This window comes from Meleagris gallopavo, chromosome 22, assembly GCF_000146605.3.
Source record: "Meleagris gallopavo isolate NT-WF06-2002-E0010 breed Aviagen turkey brand Nicholas breeding stock chromosome 22, Turkey_5.1, whole genome shotgun sequence".
NCBI lineage: Eukaryota > Metazoa > Chordata > Aves > Galliformes > Phasianidae > Meleagris > Meleagris gallopavo.
This window is the reverse complement of record NC_015032.2, coordinates 13,088,665-13,105,035: the sequence shown is the minus strand read 5'-3', so window position 1 is coordinate 13,105,035 and position 16,371 is coordinate 13,088,665. Positions and strand designations below refer to the sequence as shown.

General features: G+C 47.1%; 1 protein-coding gene across 1 annotated transcript; it reads left to right on the top strand.

The window, feature by feature from the left end:
- The first annotated feature begins 72 nt into the window (after positions 1–72).
- NCOA5 (nuclear receptor coactivator 5) lies at positions 73–15,959 on the top strand. The gene is made up of 9 exons (XM_010722570.3): positions 73–2,154; positions 2,717–2,824; positions 6,505–6,571; positions 9,898–10,284; positions 10,494–10,609; positions 10,825–10,951; positions 11,926–12,125; positions 13,252–13,581; positions 14,002–15,959. The coding sequence occupies exons 1-9, from the start codon at positions 1,992–1,994 to the stop codon at positions 14,655–14,657; spliced, it is 2,154 nt and encodes a 717-aa protein (XP_010720872.1). The 5' UTR covers positions 73–1,991; the 3' UTR covers positions 14,658–15,959.
- The last annotated feature ends 412 nt before the right edge of the window (positions 15,960–16,371 follow it).

The following is a 16,371-nucleotide window of genomic DNA, read 5'->3' as shown; positions in this document are numbered from 1 at the left end:
GACCCTGCGGCCGCCTGGGAAGGGCCGGGCCGGGCGGCTCGGAGCCTCGCGGTGCGCTGTGGTTTCCGGGCGCCGCCCGTTTGCCGCCGGTGGGGTTTTATTCGTTTCGTTCTGCGTTGCCCGGGATCGCGGCGCTGGGTGCCGGGGCCGCGGTTCTCCTCTATGGGGTCAGTGAGCTGCGGGGCCCGCCGCAGCACCGCGGTCGCCCAGCGGGCACCGAGCGGCGGCTGGAGGCCCTGAGCGCTGTGTGACACCTCGGAGACGGGCCGTGCTTGGACAGCGAGCAGCCAGGCGGAGCGCTGGGGCTTCCTTCCTGCTGCCACCCCTCGAGGAAAGAGAAGGGAATATTCCTTAAGAATTTCCATGCAGAAAGGAAAACGTGCCCGTCACGCTGTGGGTGTCTGCGAGCAGCCCGAGCTGTGCTGTCGGAGCCCTTCCTGCACGGTGCCCACCTGGCTGCTGTGTCCCCATCCCGTCCTGCAGTGCTGGCTCCCTGGCTGACTCCAGCCTGCTCCCTGCCCTGCGCTTCCCTGCTGACCTTGGCAGAGCGTTGTGTTTCTTTCCCCTCAGCTGCAACTGTAGGACCCGAACCTAATGCCTGTGTGAGGAGAAATGGGGTGAGAGCTGCTGCTCCCGATGGGGTGGGTGAAGCTGTGTGTGTAGCAGGGAAGCAAACTCACAGGAGGACTGAAGCGAATAAGGTGTAAGCGCTGACCTTTCCTGCTGGTTTTGGGGTGTTTCTGCCCCCTTTCTGTTCTAGAAGTTCAGTTCACATTGAAACAAAGCATTGTAGTGGGAGATGTTCTCTGCCTTCCTGTTCTGCAGAGTTGTGGGAAGGAGGACAAGTGATACAAATGTAAATTTAATTGTCTTTTAAAATAAAAAAATCATAATCCAAGTGTTATGCCTAATCCTGAACATGCTCATTTCTCATGCCAAGTGTGGTAGAAGTACTCTTGTGACACCATTTTAAGCTTTTGGATGTTTGGCGTGTTTATTTAGGTAATGCTTTTAGGTTGCAGTGAATGCAGATTAGGGGCTGTGTTGGTTGGAGGCATCTCATGGCAGATACCAGAAGTTTCTGTTGATTTACTCAACTTCACAGTATTTTTCTTCCCTGAATTACTTCCTATTCTGTATTTCTGCAACGAATGCTCAGGGAGGGGCTACGCTTCACTCTTGAAATAGTTTTCAACCTTGTAGGTTCATCTTGTAACGGTGAATCCTGGGTGGGTTTTTTCTTTTGTTTGGGCTGACGGGTTTGGTCTGGATGTTGTGGTGGATTTGTTTCCTTCCCAGTGGTGTGCTGGAGCTGTTGGTGCAATGGATGTTGCTGAGTGCTCCAGCTGGGTGTGGGGGTGGTGATGTTCCCTGCTGTGGACCCGCCTTCAGTGGGAGGTGGTGGTGGTGGGGCTGCTCAGTGGCGGTATGAATGAGAAACTGCTTTCCCCTTTGGGAAAGGGATCCAAGTGTGGTCACTGAAGCGCATTTAAAAGTACTCTGTGACATCTCATTTAAAGCCCATCGAGAAATAATTGGATCCTGTTGAGTGATGTTGAGTGTTTCCTTTCTGCTTGTTAAAATACCGCTTAAACCTCAGCACTTCTGAACAGTGAACAGAAGAAACAGATAAAACAATGGGTGTATCGGAAAGCTGCGTTTTCTTCAGTAAGAAATGAGTTTAAATTCTATTTTAGCTTGGAGATAAATCACTAAAACGCATCCATGAAATAGATCAGGCTTCCTACCTCTCGGTATTACAGAAAGCTCACCCCAAATGCTGCAATGCACGTTTTTTTGCCCGCCTTCTGTGTCAGTTGTGTTAAGATTTCTCTGGAGCGAAGCTTGCGTCAAACAGACCCGGTTGGCTTCTAGTCTGCAAAGCTGTTAAGTTTAATCTTGTTCCAGTTTAATTTTAATGTCATGGATTGAAATTATATGCGTGGCCATTTCTCTTTTTTGCGAAGAGTTGGATTTGGAACGAAAGCAAAATGGCCCGAGGACGCAAGAGCAATAGCATCAAACAGAGCGACTTCACTAACAGCACCAACCCTCAGGATTTAGAGAGAAGACTTTTTGTCGGCAATTTGCCCACAGACCACATGACTCGTGAAGAAATGGAAGAGATATTTTCAAAATATGGCAAAATCAGGGGTTAGTATTTTATCTTATGCCTCTCTGTGGCTGGGAATTCAGTCAGAAATATAACTGTCATGCTTGTCAAATGCTGCTTGCTGCTGATGAGAGGAGTGACTAATGCTTTCCCTCAAAAGTGACCTTTTAACGATAACTTTATCTGCCTGCACTTTCTGAAAAAGTAATTCTTTGAGTACAGTTGAAACCTAGTGCGTATATACAAGCATGCTTTATCTTTGGGGCTGTGGTTTGATGTTATACCAAGCAAATCTGCTCTTTCGAGTGACTGCTTAGTCTCTTAATCATGTCTCGGTCACTTTGTGGGCTGATATTTTTGGTCACTGCCTTGTCAGAAGGAAGTTGATCTGTCTTTGCAGAACTGTCTAAGAAATACATTTCAGAGTTCTTAAGCTCTGCGTTTTGATCCTGGTAGATCTGGATCTCCCATAAAACCTGCCTGGGCGTTTCTGGGCAGAGCCCCTTTGCTTGTTCCAACTGCTGGGGTGATGTGAGGCCTGGGTGTGGGATCCTTGCTGTCCTGTTCTTGTAACTGGTCTTGCCCTGCTGTTAACTTTTGCAGCCCTCAGCATGTACCATGGCTATGGGTTCGTGCAGTATGACCGTCTAGAAGACGTGCAGGCCGCTCTGGACGGTGAGAAGGGCCGCCTTTATAAAGGGTATAGATTAGGTAAGGAAACTGATCCCTGCTCTCCTACCTTAGCATGCATTCTGGTAGAGAGAGTGCTTTTCTTCAAAAGCTCTCTGGAAAGATCATTATGTGAAACTTGCCTGGCATTAGTCTAAAGTCACTTTTACCAGGTATGTATTTTCTTTCTGAGTTATTTGCTGTTAAGTGCTGTGTGATTCGTCTGTAGCGTTTTCTCTTGCTACCCGGGTCCTGCTCTGAATTTGTTTTTGTGTTAGTGTTTGAATGGACCCATAGCTGATCAACGTGTAAGCCCTGGAAGGTATTGGGTGAGACTTCACCTGCTTAGTGCTAAAATTGGTTTGTAAACCATTACTGGGCTGCATCTTGATGGATCCGGAGGAACTGGTCACAGAATTCAGTGGCCTGTTAGATAAGTACACTTAACTTGGATTTTCTTGCGCATGGGACATAATCTGAGCAGCCCTATAAATACAAAGTGCTTTAAAAAGGCCTTTTCAGAAAGATGAAAATAGTCCTCCTGAATCTGCTGGCAGCAAACTGAAACAGAAATGAATGGTTGGAAGTCTGAGCCCGATCTGTTAAATGCAAGAGAAATGTTATTTCCATGATAACTTAAAGAAAAACTGTTTGATGTAGGGAGGAACGAAAGGAGCAATAAGATGGGGAAGTAACCACTGCAAGCCTGAAGGTGGAGATGGTGGCAAATGGACAGGGAGGGGAGAAGGCTGCAAGGAGACATCAGGGCTGGTGGTGTCCAGTCCAAAAGTTGTTACAGGAACAGCTGGGGATGTCTCAAATGCTAATATATATTTATTTGGAAATAATATTTCTAATTAGGAAAGACCACCCAGTCTGCAGTTAATGTTTCTTCATGCTCTTTTTGAAGAGTCAGGTGTTTTTCATACAGTTTCCACTTCAGCAGCAAGCTTTAAAAAAATAATAATAATAATAATAATTAAAAATGGCAGCTACCAAAACTGGTCCTCCAAAAAGATTAAATCTGAGATTGAGTGAAACAAAGATCTTCTGAAGCTCTTAATGTTGTCCTCCAAGCTCTGGATATTGGGGGAGTGCTGGGAGCACCCAGCCTGGCAGCAGCCCCAGCAGTGAGGTGTGATCCCTTCTTACCGAGTGCCAGGGGGGAGGACAGCCCCGGTCCAAGTTAGTCCTGTCAACCTCATTCCTGGACTGTGAGTTTGCTGGATAAAAGTGGCAGTGTTGATGTAAAGTACTTTTGTAAGATGTTTGGTTTGATTAAGAAGCTAGTGCAATTAAAAGCAACGTAGCATTAAATGGAGTTGAAATGAATTTTGGTGCAGCACGGATGAAATTGCTCAGTGTTTTGAGTAGTGTTCTGGAAGAGCTGGTTCCTGGCCATGCTGTGTTTTTTTTTAAGTGACTTGGAAAGAAAACACGTTTTTGTGGCTTAAAAGAGGGAATAAAATAATGAAGATTGAGTCACTGATGGTGAAATGATGTGGATTTCTTCCTAAGCCAAATGCAGGCAGAACTGAGCTTTTAATAACGGTAAATGTGAAGATCTGCACCCAGCAAGAGTGCCTTTGTCATCCTTCCCTGCACCACAGTTGTCTGGGAGTTGGGGGGGTGGTACTGTGGGATTTTGCTGTTGGAAGGCTGTGTTCTGGTCTGCCTCGTTCAAAGGGAAAATGCTAGACTGGAGAAGCCTCAGAAGAATCTGAAGGTTAAGGAGTGTGAAGAACGTGCCCCAGAGAGAGGCTCAGGGTGGTGTGATCTGTGTTCCAGGCAGACCTGGAGATAAGTGAGTTGTGGTCTGGTAGATGTAGATATGACAAGTCCATAAATGGAAATAAATAGCTTTTTTAAGTGCGAAATAAATGATAATTGGAATCATTTATTGGATCCTTGGTGCCTTCTGTGCTATGGAGATTCTTTGATCAGAATTTGATGCTTTGCCAAAAGATGAACTCTCGGTCAATGCACTGCTTGACTTGAGGCAGGAGTGCAGCTGAAGAACCTTGGCACCTGTGCTTGTGCAGAGGGCTGTGCTGTAGGGTAGCAGCGGCTCTGTCACCTCCAGCTCCTGCAAGATGGAAGATTTTCCCTTTTTTCCCCCTCAGAAGTTTTGTCAGAGTTCAAGTTCTTCATCTGTAAAGACTGTTGGCATGAAATAAAATGTTATGGAATCACTCCGTGTAAGAGAAGGAGCCCTGTCAGAGGTGGTTTTGTCTCCTGTGAAACTATTTTGTCCAGATCTCAGTAATTCTTTTTAATTTGAAAGAAATTTATGGCATCGGGTGCAAAAAATCACAGGCTTCTACGATGGCATTTTAAACTGAATAATAAAAATCTTAAACTGAAAACGCAGATAGTGTCTTGCTTAAATATAAGAGTACTTTACACTAAAGTCAAATGTTAAGTTAAAAATAAATGCAAGGAAGACAGTGACGTCATGTATGCAGTGTAACTGTGAGGTATAGCGGCTTATAGCTCCAAGTGAAAGGCTTTGAGAGAGTTTCTCTTCTTGGATCACGGTGAAAGATCCGTCAGTGCTGGAAAGTGCTTTCAGGTCTGCAGTGAATAGCACTGTGTGGGGATATGTGAGGGTTCAGCTTGTGGTGGCAGTTTGTTGTGCTTCCAGCCCTGTGAGTGCTGTCCTGCTGTGTGCCCGGCGTTCCGATGGCATTTGTACCTCTGATGAGAACAACCAGAGCAAAAAATGAAGTGATCCCTCTTGGAAGTATTGAAGGATAGTTTGGGAAGCTGCAGCCAGCGTTACAACTCGGCCTGCCTATGAGGCACTGTATGGTGTGCAGCTGCTTCTAAAGTTCTTGCAAGTCAGCAAAGTTTAAAAAAACAAACCTAATTTAAAGTTGTAAATGTTAGGATCTAGGTTTGCTTTTTTCTTTCGGAAGTTCTCAGAATAAGCACCTGAAATCATTTCTGTTTGTCCTTGCCCCCTCTAGTACATTATTTCATCCTCACTCAGCTGTTACAGAGGGCTGTTTCTTCAGTGTGGTGATATCGGCTCCCACTGGTTTGGGGCAGCTTCACTTTGGTTTAAGGACAGAACACTTCAGCTCTCTTACTTCTGTATTTCATGGCGGTTTTTGTTGGAGATACTCAGAAGCCAACCAGGAGGAGCATCATGAGGAGCTCGTGCTTCAGGCTCCTTGCATCCTGCTTCCTCCTGCAGGAAGCTGCACAGTGTCATGCTGCAGCAGTCCCTCAGAAGGCAGTTGCATGTGCCATTTGAGAGCCCTTGCATTTACTAGCTACAAGGGTAGCAGCGTGTTCTGCTGAACAGGTCTGGCTGTGAATTTAAGACTGCTGGGCACCAGCTTCCTTTCTCAGAGGTCTTCAGACTCTGCTTTTTCTCCTAGAGTCCATGAGTTGTAATCTGTTTGCTCATAGACTGCAGAAGAAAGAGGTCCTCTTATGGAATGAAGAGTCTGGATGCAGACCTGAACTTAAAGCGGTAGAACTTCATTTGAGCTGTCCACCCTATTTTGAAATCAGAGCAATCCATGAAAATTTCATTGCATTGTACTATCTAAACTTAATAAAAAAACCTGTCAAAGTGACAATGTCTCTCTGCTGAATGAATTTTCTTGCACCATCTGGATGTTGTTAAGCTTAAGTTGCTTTCATTTGAATTGTGCTGATGATCTTTTTTTTGTTCCATAGCATTGAACAGATGGGTTGATTATTCTTTACAGATATTAATAAAGCAGCGGAAAGAAGAAATATGAATAAGGCTTCATCAAGGTCCAGTCCGGCACGAAGGTAAAGTACCTGGAAGCAGTGAGTTATGCTAGGAAGGTCAGGCTTCTGGGGCACGAGCCCGGCTGCCTGTGCTAAATGTCTGTCTCTCTTCCCTACTGCCACCTCCCCACTCAAATGGAAGCACTCAAGTGAGACAGTTGGGATGTGGCTGCTCCACCTTCTAAGAGCCCTTCTGGCGCTGGCACCTCAGGAGGCACGAGGGAGACCTCGTGTTTGCTGCTGTCACTACAACTAAGCGTTACGTTTTGCAGCACAGGTTGTGAGAGACTTGTGAGGAAGAATTAACTGGGTGTTTGCTCCTGACTCAAGCATCAGAATGTGAGGCACATGTATGTGAGCCACAGCTGAGGGGCTGTGGTCTTCTCAATGAAGAGAGCTTCAGGATCTTGCCTCTTCTGATACCAAAAGCTTCCAGTACTGAAATGAGACTGGAGAAGTGCATGCAAGTAAAGTGCAAGGCAGTGTACGTGTCTCAATATTGCAGTGTCCCATCTGTGTGTAGACTTCTCTGTCAGTATGTGGAACCAGCCCTCGTCTTTGCAGTTACACCCTGAGGGGTGCTTCTGCCTGCTTCTGGCTTCCCAGCCCTGGATGGGAATACAGCTCCCGCTCACCCCTCTGCATATGAAGTCACAGGCATGTGGATGAAGACCTCCTTTTCCTTTTGGTAGCACTGCTAGGGAGTGCTCGAAGACATGCTGTGGCCACCGTTTGGTATAAGGTGTGCATTTCCTCCAGTTATACTATAAAGCTTTGCACCCGAAGGAGTGTTGCATCTGGATTTGAAAATAATCAAACTCTCACATGCCCAATGTGTTCTACTAACTTGACCTGATTTAAAAAAAAAAAAAAGTAACAACAAATGGGGAAGAAAGTGTGACTTGTGGCATCTACCACCAAAACTCAGAAGGAGCATCTGCAATCCTGGATGTTTTGTATGTGCTGCATTTCTCCTCCACAGGGCCAAGTGCATGGACAGCAGGCCCAGGAAATGCTTCATGCACGAGGCCAAGTGTTAAGTTATGGATGAGCAAGCCATGGGCCTGGGTACTGTCAGATGTGCTTGGCAGTGGCATGAAAACCCCAAGAATGCCACAGATGCTGGTGACAGACCTTTGGCCTTGGTGATGCTGCAGTGTTTGACGACAAAGGTACCCAGGTTGCGCTGCAAGTGTGAGAAGTAGGTGCCAATGTTGCACCTCAGGCCATGTTGCAGAGGGCACGTGGCAGGCACCAGTGCTGTGGGCCTTGGGATCTGTGTGATCCTGCATGCACATGAGTCTGTGCCCCTAAGGAGCACTGAACGCACGTGAGCACTGGGACTGGACCACCACCATGGCTGCCAAAGACGTAGGTGCACTGCCACAGGGACAGGACTCAGCTGGTGCTGTGGATGCCCTGGCCCTCCCATATTGCTGGCGCTTGGTTCCAAGCTGCAGCAGAGGCACAGACAATGATAAGGATGCAGGCACTGAGTCACGAGCAAGGCAGCAGAGACCGGACTCTGGACCACACTGCAGGTGTGTGAACAGCAGCTGCTGGGACGGGGGTTTCTGAGCCCTGCCACAGACCCAGGCAGTGGTGTGGGCACTGCAGGAGTTGGGCTGCGGTGGTGGAGGCAGGAGGCTGCTGTGCCTTCATGCCTCTGCTGGCAGCAGGTCAGAAAGCAGAGGGACCCAGCCCACTGCCACGTCTGTAGTTAAGCTGCAGTTGTGCACTGTTTGTTCTGGATCTTTGTCTCTGCAGATAATGTGGCCTCTTCTGGTCACCCCCTCCCCAGATGGAATAAATGTCATATTGCAAAACAATTATACTGCATCTGACTGTTTTGCTACGTAGTCTTATAACTACAGAAAGGTCAGGTACTCAGTGTCCATCAGAGCAAATCCCAAGTTTTCCCTGGGCTTCTGCTGTCACTCATTGCAGGATGGGGGAGGAGGGGGTAGGGGAAGACAACGTACATCTCCTCTGGGCTGTGGTTTTGTACAGATCTCAAACAAAAAGTGGATTTGTGTGCCCAAGAGAGTGAAGGAGAATGCACTTGCTTTTTTCTGAGCACGATGTTTCTATAAGGGGAAAAGGCTATATATGCTTTCGGTGGCATCACAGTAGTACATCCCAGTATTTGTTTTGTATATAAAATACAGAATGTCAACAATCCTGTGTATCTCTCCAAACAGCTGGGTGTATAAGCTACCCAAGTCTGCACTTGGCTCTGCACATCCTTCTCATTACTGTCTGCTCTGCCTCATGCTGAAATGTGAGTGCATCTGACTTGTTGCTCCTGCTGTCTTCTCCAACTGACTACAAAGTCAATACAGTGTAGTGGAAGTGGATTTATATTCTGCTCATCTCTCATAAACTAGATGAGTCTGATAGAAGACTTTCTATTTACAAAACAGACTTGAAAAAGCTTTTTTTTTTCCTTTCCCTATGGTTCCCTATCATGTGGAAAGACCATTCCAAGCATGTGAAGCTCAGTAGTTTCTTTGCAAGATTTTATTAGGTTTGGTTTAGACTAAAAGTTGTGTTTTCTTTGGAAAACAAATTATGGCCTGGAGAAAAACCTACTGCTGTGGCAAAGATGAAGCCTGGAACATCGCTCTCTCCTCTGAAGACAGCGTGGTACAAAGTCTGAATGAGATGGATCATTCAGATGTGACAGAGAATCCTGCTCTCAATGTTGGTTGGGTTTGGTACCCTTTTAACATGGGGCATCGTAAGACTGACTTTCTACAGGACCTACCCGTTCCCTGTCGGGACGCATCGTTAGCTCATAGTTTCTGCTAACAGCCGACCACAGCACAGAGCCTATTGTGTCATTGCTGCCAGCCAGCTCTTTTTGAATCGTGCCAGTAACAAATTATTTCAGGTGTTCTGCTGTCAGTGACTTGTGAATTTAACGGATCCCTTGAATGCTCCTAGCTATTCCGTGTTTCTGGGTAGTAGGATGCAGCACCTTACATTTTCTCAAGGAATTTGCAAGTACACGTTTGCTAGATGATCCGTGGCTGACCATGGAGGCCGGAGGCCTTGAAATGGTGGTTTCTGCAGTGCCCGTTCACTCCTTCCACAGGTGTTCTACAGTTTTAGTGATGCTCCAGTAGGGAGCTTTCTCAGAGTCGTTTAACTGAGATAAATGTTGTAATTAAGATCTTCTCCGAATGTGTTTGCTTTGAGAAATATGTTTTGGGGCAGTTCTTGTTATGGGATCGGAGGGAGGATTCGGTTGCCGAGAGAAGGTTCACGTTGGTATCTCAGGTAAGAGATGCGGGGTGAGCTGTGTCGTCAGCAGTCTAACGGGGTTCCCCTGGTGTTTTCCTCAGAGAGCCCTATGCCTATGGGGATGGCCGCGATAACAGACGCGATCGCTCCCCTCTGCGGGGGAGCCCACGGAGAGACCCCAGAGATGGCAGGGATGGTAGAAACGGGCGAGATTCCAGAGACACTCGAGATATTCGAGCCAGAGACATTCGTGATGCCAGAGACCACAGAGACCCCCGGGACCTGCGAGACCTTCGAGACCCCCGGGATATCAGAGATCCAAGGGACTTGCGGGACCCTCGTGATGTTAGAGATTTTCGTGACCCGCGGGAGCCGCTGTACGATCGATACAGGGATCCGCGGGACATGAGGAATCCGAGAGACATGAGGGATCCGCGGGACGTGAGGGATCCACGGGATATGAGAGACCCTCGGGACCCTTTGTACAGGTAATGCCCTCATGTTTTTACAGCATTCTCGCCTTGTGGTTGTATCGGTTTGAGTGGTGCTAGTCCTTTAACATAGGAAAATTGCTCTAGTTGAGGGTGGTTTGTGTCTTGAGGGGAGCGGCTGGGTGTCTCAGTAATGGAATTTGAGGAAGGTTTGCATGTGGTACGTTGGAGCATGGGAACCATTGCTGCTTCTGTCAATGCTGCAGGCGGGACGAGCCTTACGAGCGTTACCTGCGCGTGGATGACTACTATCGGCGGAAGGACGACTCTTACTATGACCGCTACAAAGAGCACTTTGACAGAGCACCCGTGAATTCAGAAGGTTGGTACCTTGGAGACTGATGTTTTAACAGGCAGAACCGCGTTCTCCTCTGGGAGAATGTAGATGCCTGCAGTGCCGAGGATGGACGTATCCACAGCACGTTGCCTTCTGTGCCGTTAGGTGGCTTGGAGACTGAGCGCAGCTGTGTGCACCTCACTGCTCCAAGCAGATCCAGAGAGCATTGTTTGTTCTGTCTTTCTGTGGCTTGGTTTCAGACCGTCTGAAGCGTGAGGAGCGCCGCCGAGAGGAGCTGTACCGTCAGTACTATGAGGAAATCAAGAGACGTTTTGATGCTGAGAGACCTGTTGATTGTTCTGTGATAGTGGTGAATAAGCAGACAAAGTAAGAACGTAGTTATGACCACATTTTTTGTTGGGTGGTGGAAGATGATGGAATTAAGCTTAGTCGTGCCTTGGAGCTATTTCTCTTACAGATTCCCTTCAGAAGAGTGGCTTTAGAGCCTTCAGAAAACCAGAGCCTCTATTGCTATTCTGGGAATGCTGAGTGGTTGAAGAGGAGGAGAAATATTGTTATATCTTGCACTTTACTTACATCCCCTTCTTGTCAGCTTACAGCATGTCTTCTCCCAAAACTTTACATACTCTTCATATAACCCTACTGTCATAACAAGCTGTAGCAGCCTGTACATGTATCGTTCAGCCCATGAATAACAGAACTTGTTAACGTGCACAATCAGCAGGTAGCACAGAGATGTTGTCGATGTGGAGTCACGGGGTTGTCCAGAGCTCTGTCAGCTTGAAAGGAGCTAAAATTTGACTGTTTCAGCTTCATTCAGTCAATGGTTATCTGATCTAGATTACTAAGTCAGATACCACTCAATACTTTTAATACAATGTGCAAGACATAAAATCACTGCTGACAGTAGTCATGAACGAAATCAAAAGCATGTATATAATTAACAAGGAAAATCTCATGCAGCAGTCTGAATGCTCAAGCCTTTTTATTGCATTAAATATGGAATTGTTAATGTAGAAATAAAAATGCAGACCGTGCCAATAGAAACACATGCTTGCTTTTGCTGAAAGCAATTTTAGGAGTCAAATAGACTTGTGTCAGAAATGCTGGCGTGTTCTGTGGTTTGGAGACAAGCACCGTGTTGGGAGCAAGGAGTTACTCGTGCACCTGGTAGTGCTGTAGTGCTGGCACTGGTCTGTTCATCTACAAATAGATGTATTGAAAAGTAGCAAGGATTAGTGAAGTAGGGAAAAACAAATCTGAGATGCAGCACACGAATGGGAAGGGTTTGTTTCTGTATATTTCTGACTTGTTAAACTGCTGGCTTTGCTTTGTGGTAGGGAGTACGCGGAGTCAGTGGGGCGGAAGGTGCGGGACCTGGGCATGGTGGTGGACCTGATCTTCCTCAACACAGAGATGTCACTGACACAAGCCCTGGACGATGTGAGCAGAGGAGGATCTCCTTTTGCTATTGTCATCACTCAGCAGCATCAAGTTCACCGTTCTTGCACTGTTAACATCATGTTTGGCACCCCACAAGGTACTGAGGTCTTAGTAGATCGCTTAGGTTTGCAGTCACACCAAACAGCATGGAGTACTGCTCTAGAATAATTTTTCTCCAGTAGTTCTCCTTCTGTGCTGTGACTTACAGCTCTAATGTATGACTTCATGGCATGCCATAAACGTGAATGTCATTATTTGCAGAATTCTATAATACCTTACTGTCAAAAGGACTGTTTAATTTCTACCAGGAGAGAATCTTGTCAGAGGGTTGTGCAGGCAAGCCAGTCTTATGCTGTGATCATAAGCCTGTTTATGCATTGTTCACTGAGGTAGTTTTTTTTTGGCTGCAGCTAAGCTTTCAAAAGTTACTTCTCCCTTATTGTATTCTCAAGTAATGCTTTGTCAGGTTCATCTGTGGTAGCGAACACCTGAATGCACACTCGTTGCTTTTTGTTTGCTTGCTTACTGAAGAAGCCTGGTTTCTTTTAACACTGATGTGGCTGTGGTGGGTTGTTTCTCTCAATTCCAGTAGACATGCAGTACAAGCACACTTTCAGTGGGCTTTCTACTGCCTTTTGTTTTAGTTCTTAACTGCTTTAGTTTAACATCTGTTCCCCTGCTAAGGTTTCTCCTTCACTGGAGCAAGCAGTGTGTCGGAGCTGGTAAGAACTCTGGCAACTGATTCGTGCACAGATCTTTTCTAGGGATTAAATATTCTTCACTTGAACTTTAGCATATCCCCATGACTCTGGGAACCAGAGATGAGATGTGCCTTGAGAGTGCAATTCTGGAGCCTGTCCGTGGGCTCATCCAATGGAACAGCTGGAACTCTCTCTTCTCAGGGCACAGGGAATTTGTGTGAAAGGTAGAGGGAGCTGTTTCTCTTTTTATTTGAATGAGAGGCACGAATGGCCTTTCTAGGCTGGTATGAAACCTTCTCAGAGCTCTCAGCTGAAGAAGGAAGGGTTGGCCTTGCCGGGTGATAGCTGTGAGACTCCTGTTGGCTTAGGAAATGGGACTCCTGCCATGTGCCAGGGGAGCTTCCCACATCTATGCTTACAAGGTGCCTGCCTGCTGAATGAGGTGTGTCGGTGTGAGTGAGGGAAGGCACCTCCAGCGAACGCCGCTTTGGTTTACTTACAGTGTTTCTTTTCCTCGTGCAGAACACCGTAACATGCCCCAGGCTGATGCCATGGTGCTGGTGGCCAGGAATTATGAGCGCTACAAAACAGAGTCACGGGAGAAGGAACGTGAGGAGATCGCCCGGCAGGCTGCCAAGATGGCAGATGAGGCTGTTCTGCAGGAGAGAGAGCGCCCGCCCCCCATGGAGGAGGGGGCCAGAGGGGGCCACCCCCACCCTCCGGGCATTCAGACTCTACTGAACCTTCTGGCAGACAATCGCTATCTCACTGCTGAGGAGACTGATAAAGTAATTAATTACTTGAGAGACCGGAAGGAAAGGTTACTGAGGGGGAGCACTGATTCTCTGCAGGGTGAGTATCTCATATCTCAGCCCTGAATGACACTAGTAGTCATATGGTTTTGTGGGACAGAGCAGCACTATGACTGTGGTTGTAGAGGAGTCCTAGTGTCGTAACATTCTTACACAGTGCCTTTTTTTATGGAGGTGGATGTGTATCCAGCAGTCCTGAGTCTATTCTGATCTTTCACGTGACAGAAGTTTTACATGGGATTCTCTCAGGGAAACCACAATGCTGCCTAACTGGCTTGGCAGCTACACAAAGGGCGACAGTTCTGTCGAGTGGTTTGGGTTTCCCAGAGCTGCGCAGCATTTCTGATTAGAGGGTGGCTGTTTCCTGAGAGTTATGTCCTTAGTAGCTATCTCACTAGTTTCCTTTAGGTGTCTCTTCAAGGACATCTGCAGAGCTTTAACTCTCTCTTTTCTTCCCCAGCACCCATGTCGAGACCATCTCTGGGAGCACCTTCAGCACCAACTCTGGGCAGTCAGTCCAGCCTTCCAAGCTCTCAGACTCATCAGGGTTCACAGCCTCTGGTTTCTGCTCCTTCTGTTCCAGCATCCTCTGCTAATCCTCAGCAGGAGCTCCAGGCAAAAATCCTCAGTCTCTTCAACAGTGGGGCGGCGGCGGCGGCAGCAGCTGTGGCAAACAGCAGTTCTGCACCCACTGTGGGCACGTCGGGTGGCACTCCCAGTCAGAACTTCACTAACATGACCAGCAATCAGGCCCGATCAGCACAGATGAGTGCTGGAAATTTAAACCAGGCTCAGCAGAGGTTGCAAACTCCAAACACACAGCTTCCTTCTCTCCAAGGCCCTTCAAGAAATGCGGGTCCGAGACCTGGAGCTCCTCCACCAGCTCAGTCGCTTTATGGTCAGCACCAGAATCGTCTCCCTGCGCCTGGCACTGTACCTGCCCAAAGGCCAGTATCGTCTGGTATCAACTTTGACAACCCTAGTGTACAGAAAGCCTTGGACACCCTTATCCAGAGTGGTCCTGCACTCTCCCACCTAGTGAGTCAAACAGTGGCCCAGGGGCGAGCGGGGTCCTCTACCCAGCAACCTATGGGTTCCTACCAGCGACACTATTAAAGCTGAGCTGTCAAACCCTTTTCCCTACCCTTTGTCATTCCATATTTCTAGCTGTTTAAAGAGTCTCCTGTCTTTGACATAGGACAAATGCCCCTGGATATGCATGTCCTCTCCACTTCGTTGAGAGTGTACTCCCAGTGGCGTTGCTGCTGAGTGTTACTAGTGCTGCCTTTCCTCACCTTGGTCTGGATAGCAGTGTTTGGAGAAGTCTCTTCTGTTTTCTCAGTGGCAGGATATGCAGAGAGCCACTTTGGGTATTCACTTGTTCTGTCCAAGCTCAGGAGTTGCTGCAATGGCAGTCCTGCATTTTCCTCACTGCTGTGAATGGGTGCACCTTCACATTGTGGTGCATTCTGGTCTTAGTATAGATTTGGGCCCATTTTTGGGAAAACGACACCTTCTTGGGGTTGCAGGTTTTTGGAATGGACACTGTTTCTTTGCTTTTCTTTTTTTTCTTTTATTTCCTTCAATGCCATGTAAGCCAGTTTCAGAGGGAAATGCAAAAGTAGCACTAGCAGCTGACCTCACGTGACGTGTGGCTGACTGCTGTTCTATAAACCAGGACAGTGCTGTGTAGTCCTGCAGCTGGGCTGTCCTGTCCTGGCAGGGCGAGGCTGGCAAAAGCACCTTGCCTGGTATATGGGAACTGACAATTTTGTTCTGACTGCAACGGGGGATCTGAAATGGGAGATCTTCCAGCCAAGGCAGAGATTTTACATGGTCTACTGATAAAACAAAATCAATCCTGCACCCAAGCAGTCAATTTTAAGATCAGTCTATTAAATTTCATCTATAAACTTCCTTTCCTTATAATCTTGCTTTGGGACAGTTGGTTACGTTGCCCAGCAGCTCAGCCACAGCCACGCTGATGTGCTGCTGGACCTTCTGCAGCCAGTTCCCAGGTGGTCAGTGTCTGCTCTCTTAAACTTCATCTCGGTTGGTGTTTTGTCCATCTCAGGTGGGGAGGCAGTGCCAACATGCAATACTATAACTTTCTATGTTCTTTCAACACTTTGGTAGCTGCAGTGGGCAGTTGAGTGGATCAGGCAGTGATACTTCACCGTGTTTTTAACCAGTAACATACTTTGATACCAGAAAACAAAACTTCTCTAACCATGCGGTCCTTCTTTGCACAGCCTTCCTGGAGTCTGTAGGCTTCCTGCAGAACCAAAAGATGCTAAGAAAGCAATGTTCTTGGAGCGGAGGATTTTCTTGTCCAAGGTGGTTTGTGTTGTAGCATTTTTTTCTCTCTGTGCTGTTAACGAAAGGACGTTACTTTTTAATAAAAAGGCAGGAAAAACATTTTGTTGCATTTTTTATGCTTAACAGTTTGAGTACTGCTGGAATGTGTTATTCCACTGCTTTGCTTATTCTGTGTTTGCTGTTACTCTCTTCCAGGTAAGTGCTTCAGACATTGCCCAGTGCTGGGTGCAAACCATACTGTGTCCTTCTGTGAGAGTATTTTAGTCTGTCTCAGTTCATCAGGCTTTGGTTTTAAAGTACTTCTCAGGTGCTTACTGTCATTCAGTGCACTCAGAACTCTGAGTTAGAAGTTTGTTGGCATGCTCACAAGTTTCAATGAGCTTCAGTGGGACAAAATCACTGCGGGTGACAGATATATTTTAGCAAAGCTTTTGATACTGCTTTGGATGAAAAGCACTGGTTGTATGCAGGACATAATAAGAAGGGTGAGCAGTCGGCTGACAACGTTGAG

Bases quoted from the DNA above. Each gene is read 5' to 3' on its own strand.
- NCOA5 (XM_010722570.3), top strand. From the start codon at position 1,992: ATGGCCCGAGGACGCAAGAGCAATAGCATCAAACAGAGCGACTTCACT. The intron at 10,952-11,925 runs GTAAGAACGTAG...GCTTTGTGGTAG, and splicing joins GTGGTGAATAAGCAGACAAA to GGAGTACGCGGAGTCAGTGG. The intron at 13,582-14,001 runs GTGAGTATCTCA...TTTCTTCCCCAG, and splicing joins GAGCACTGATTCTCTGCAGG to CACCCATGTCGAGACCATCT.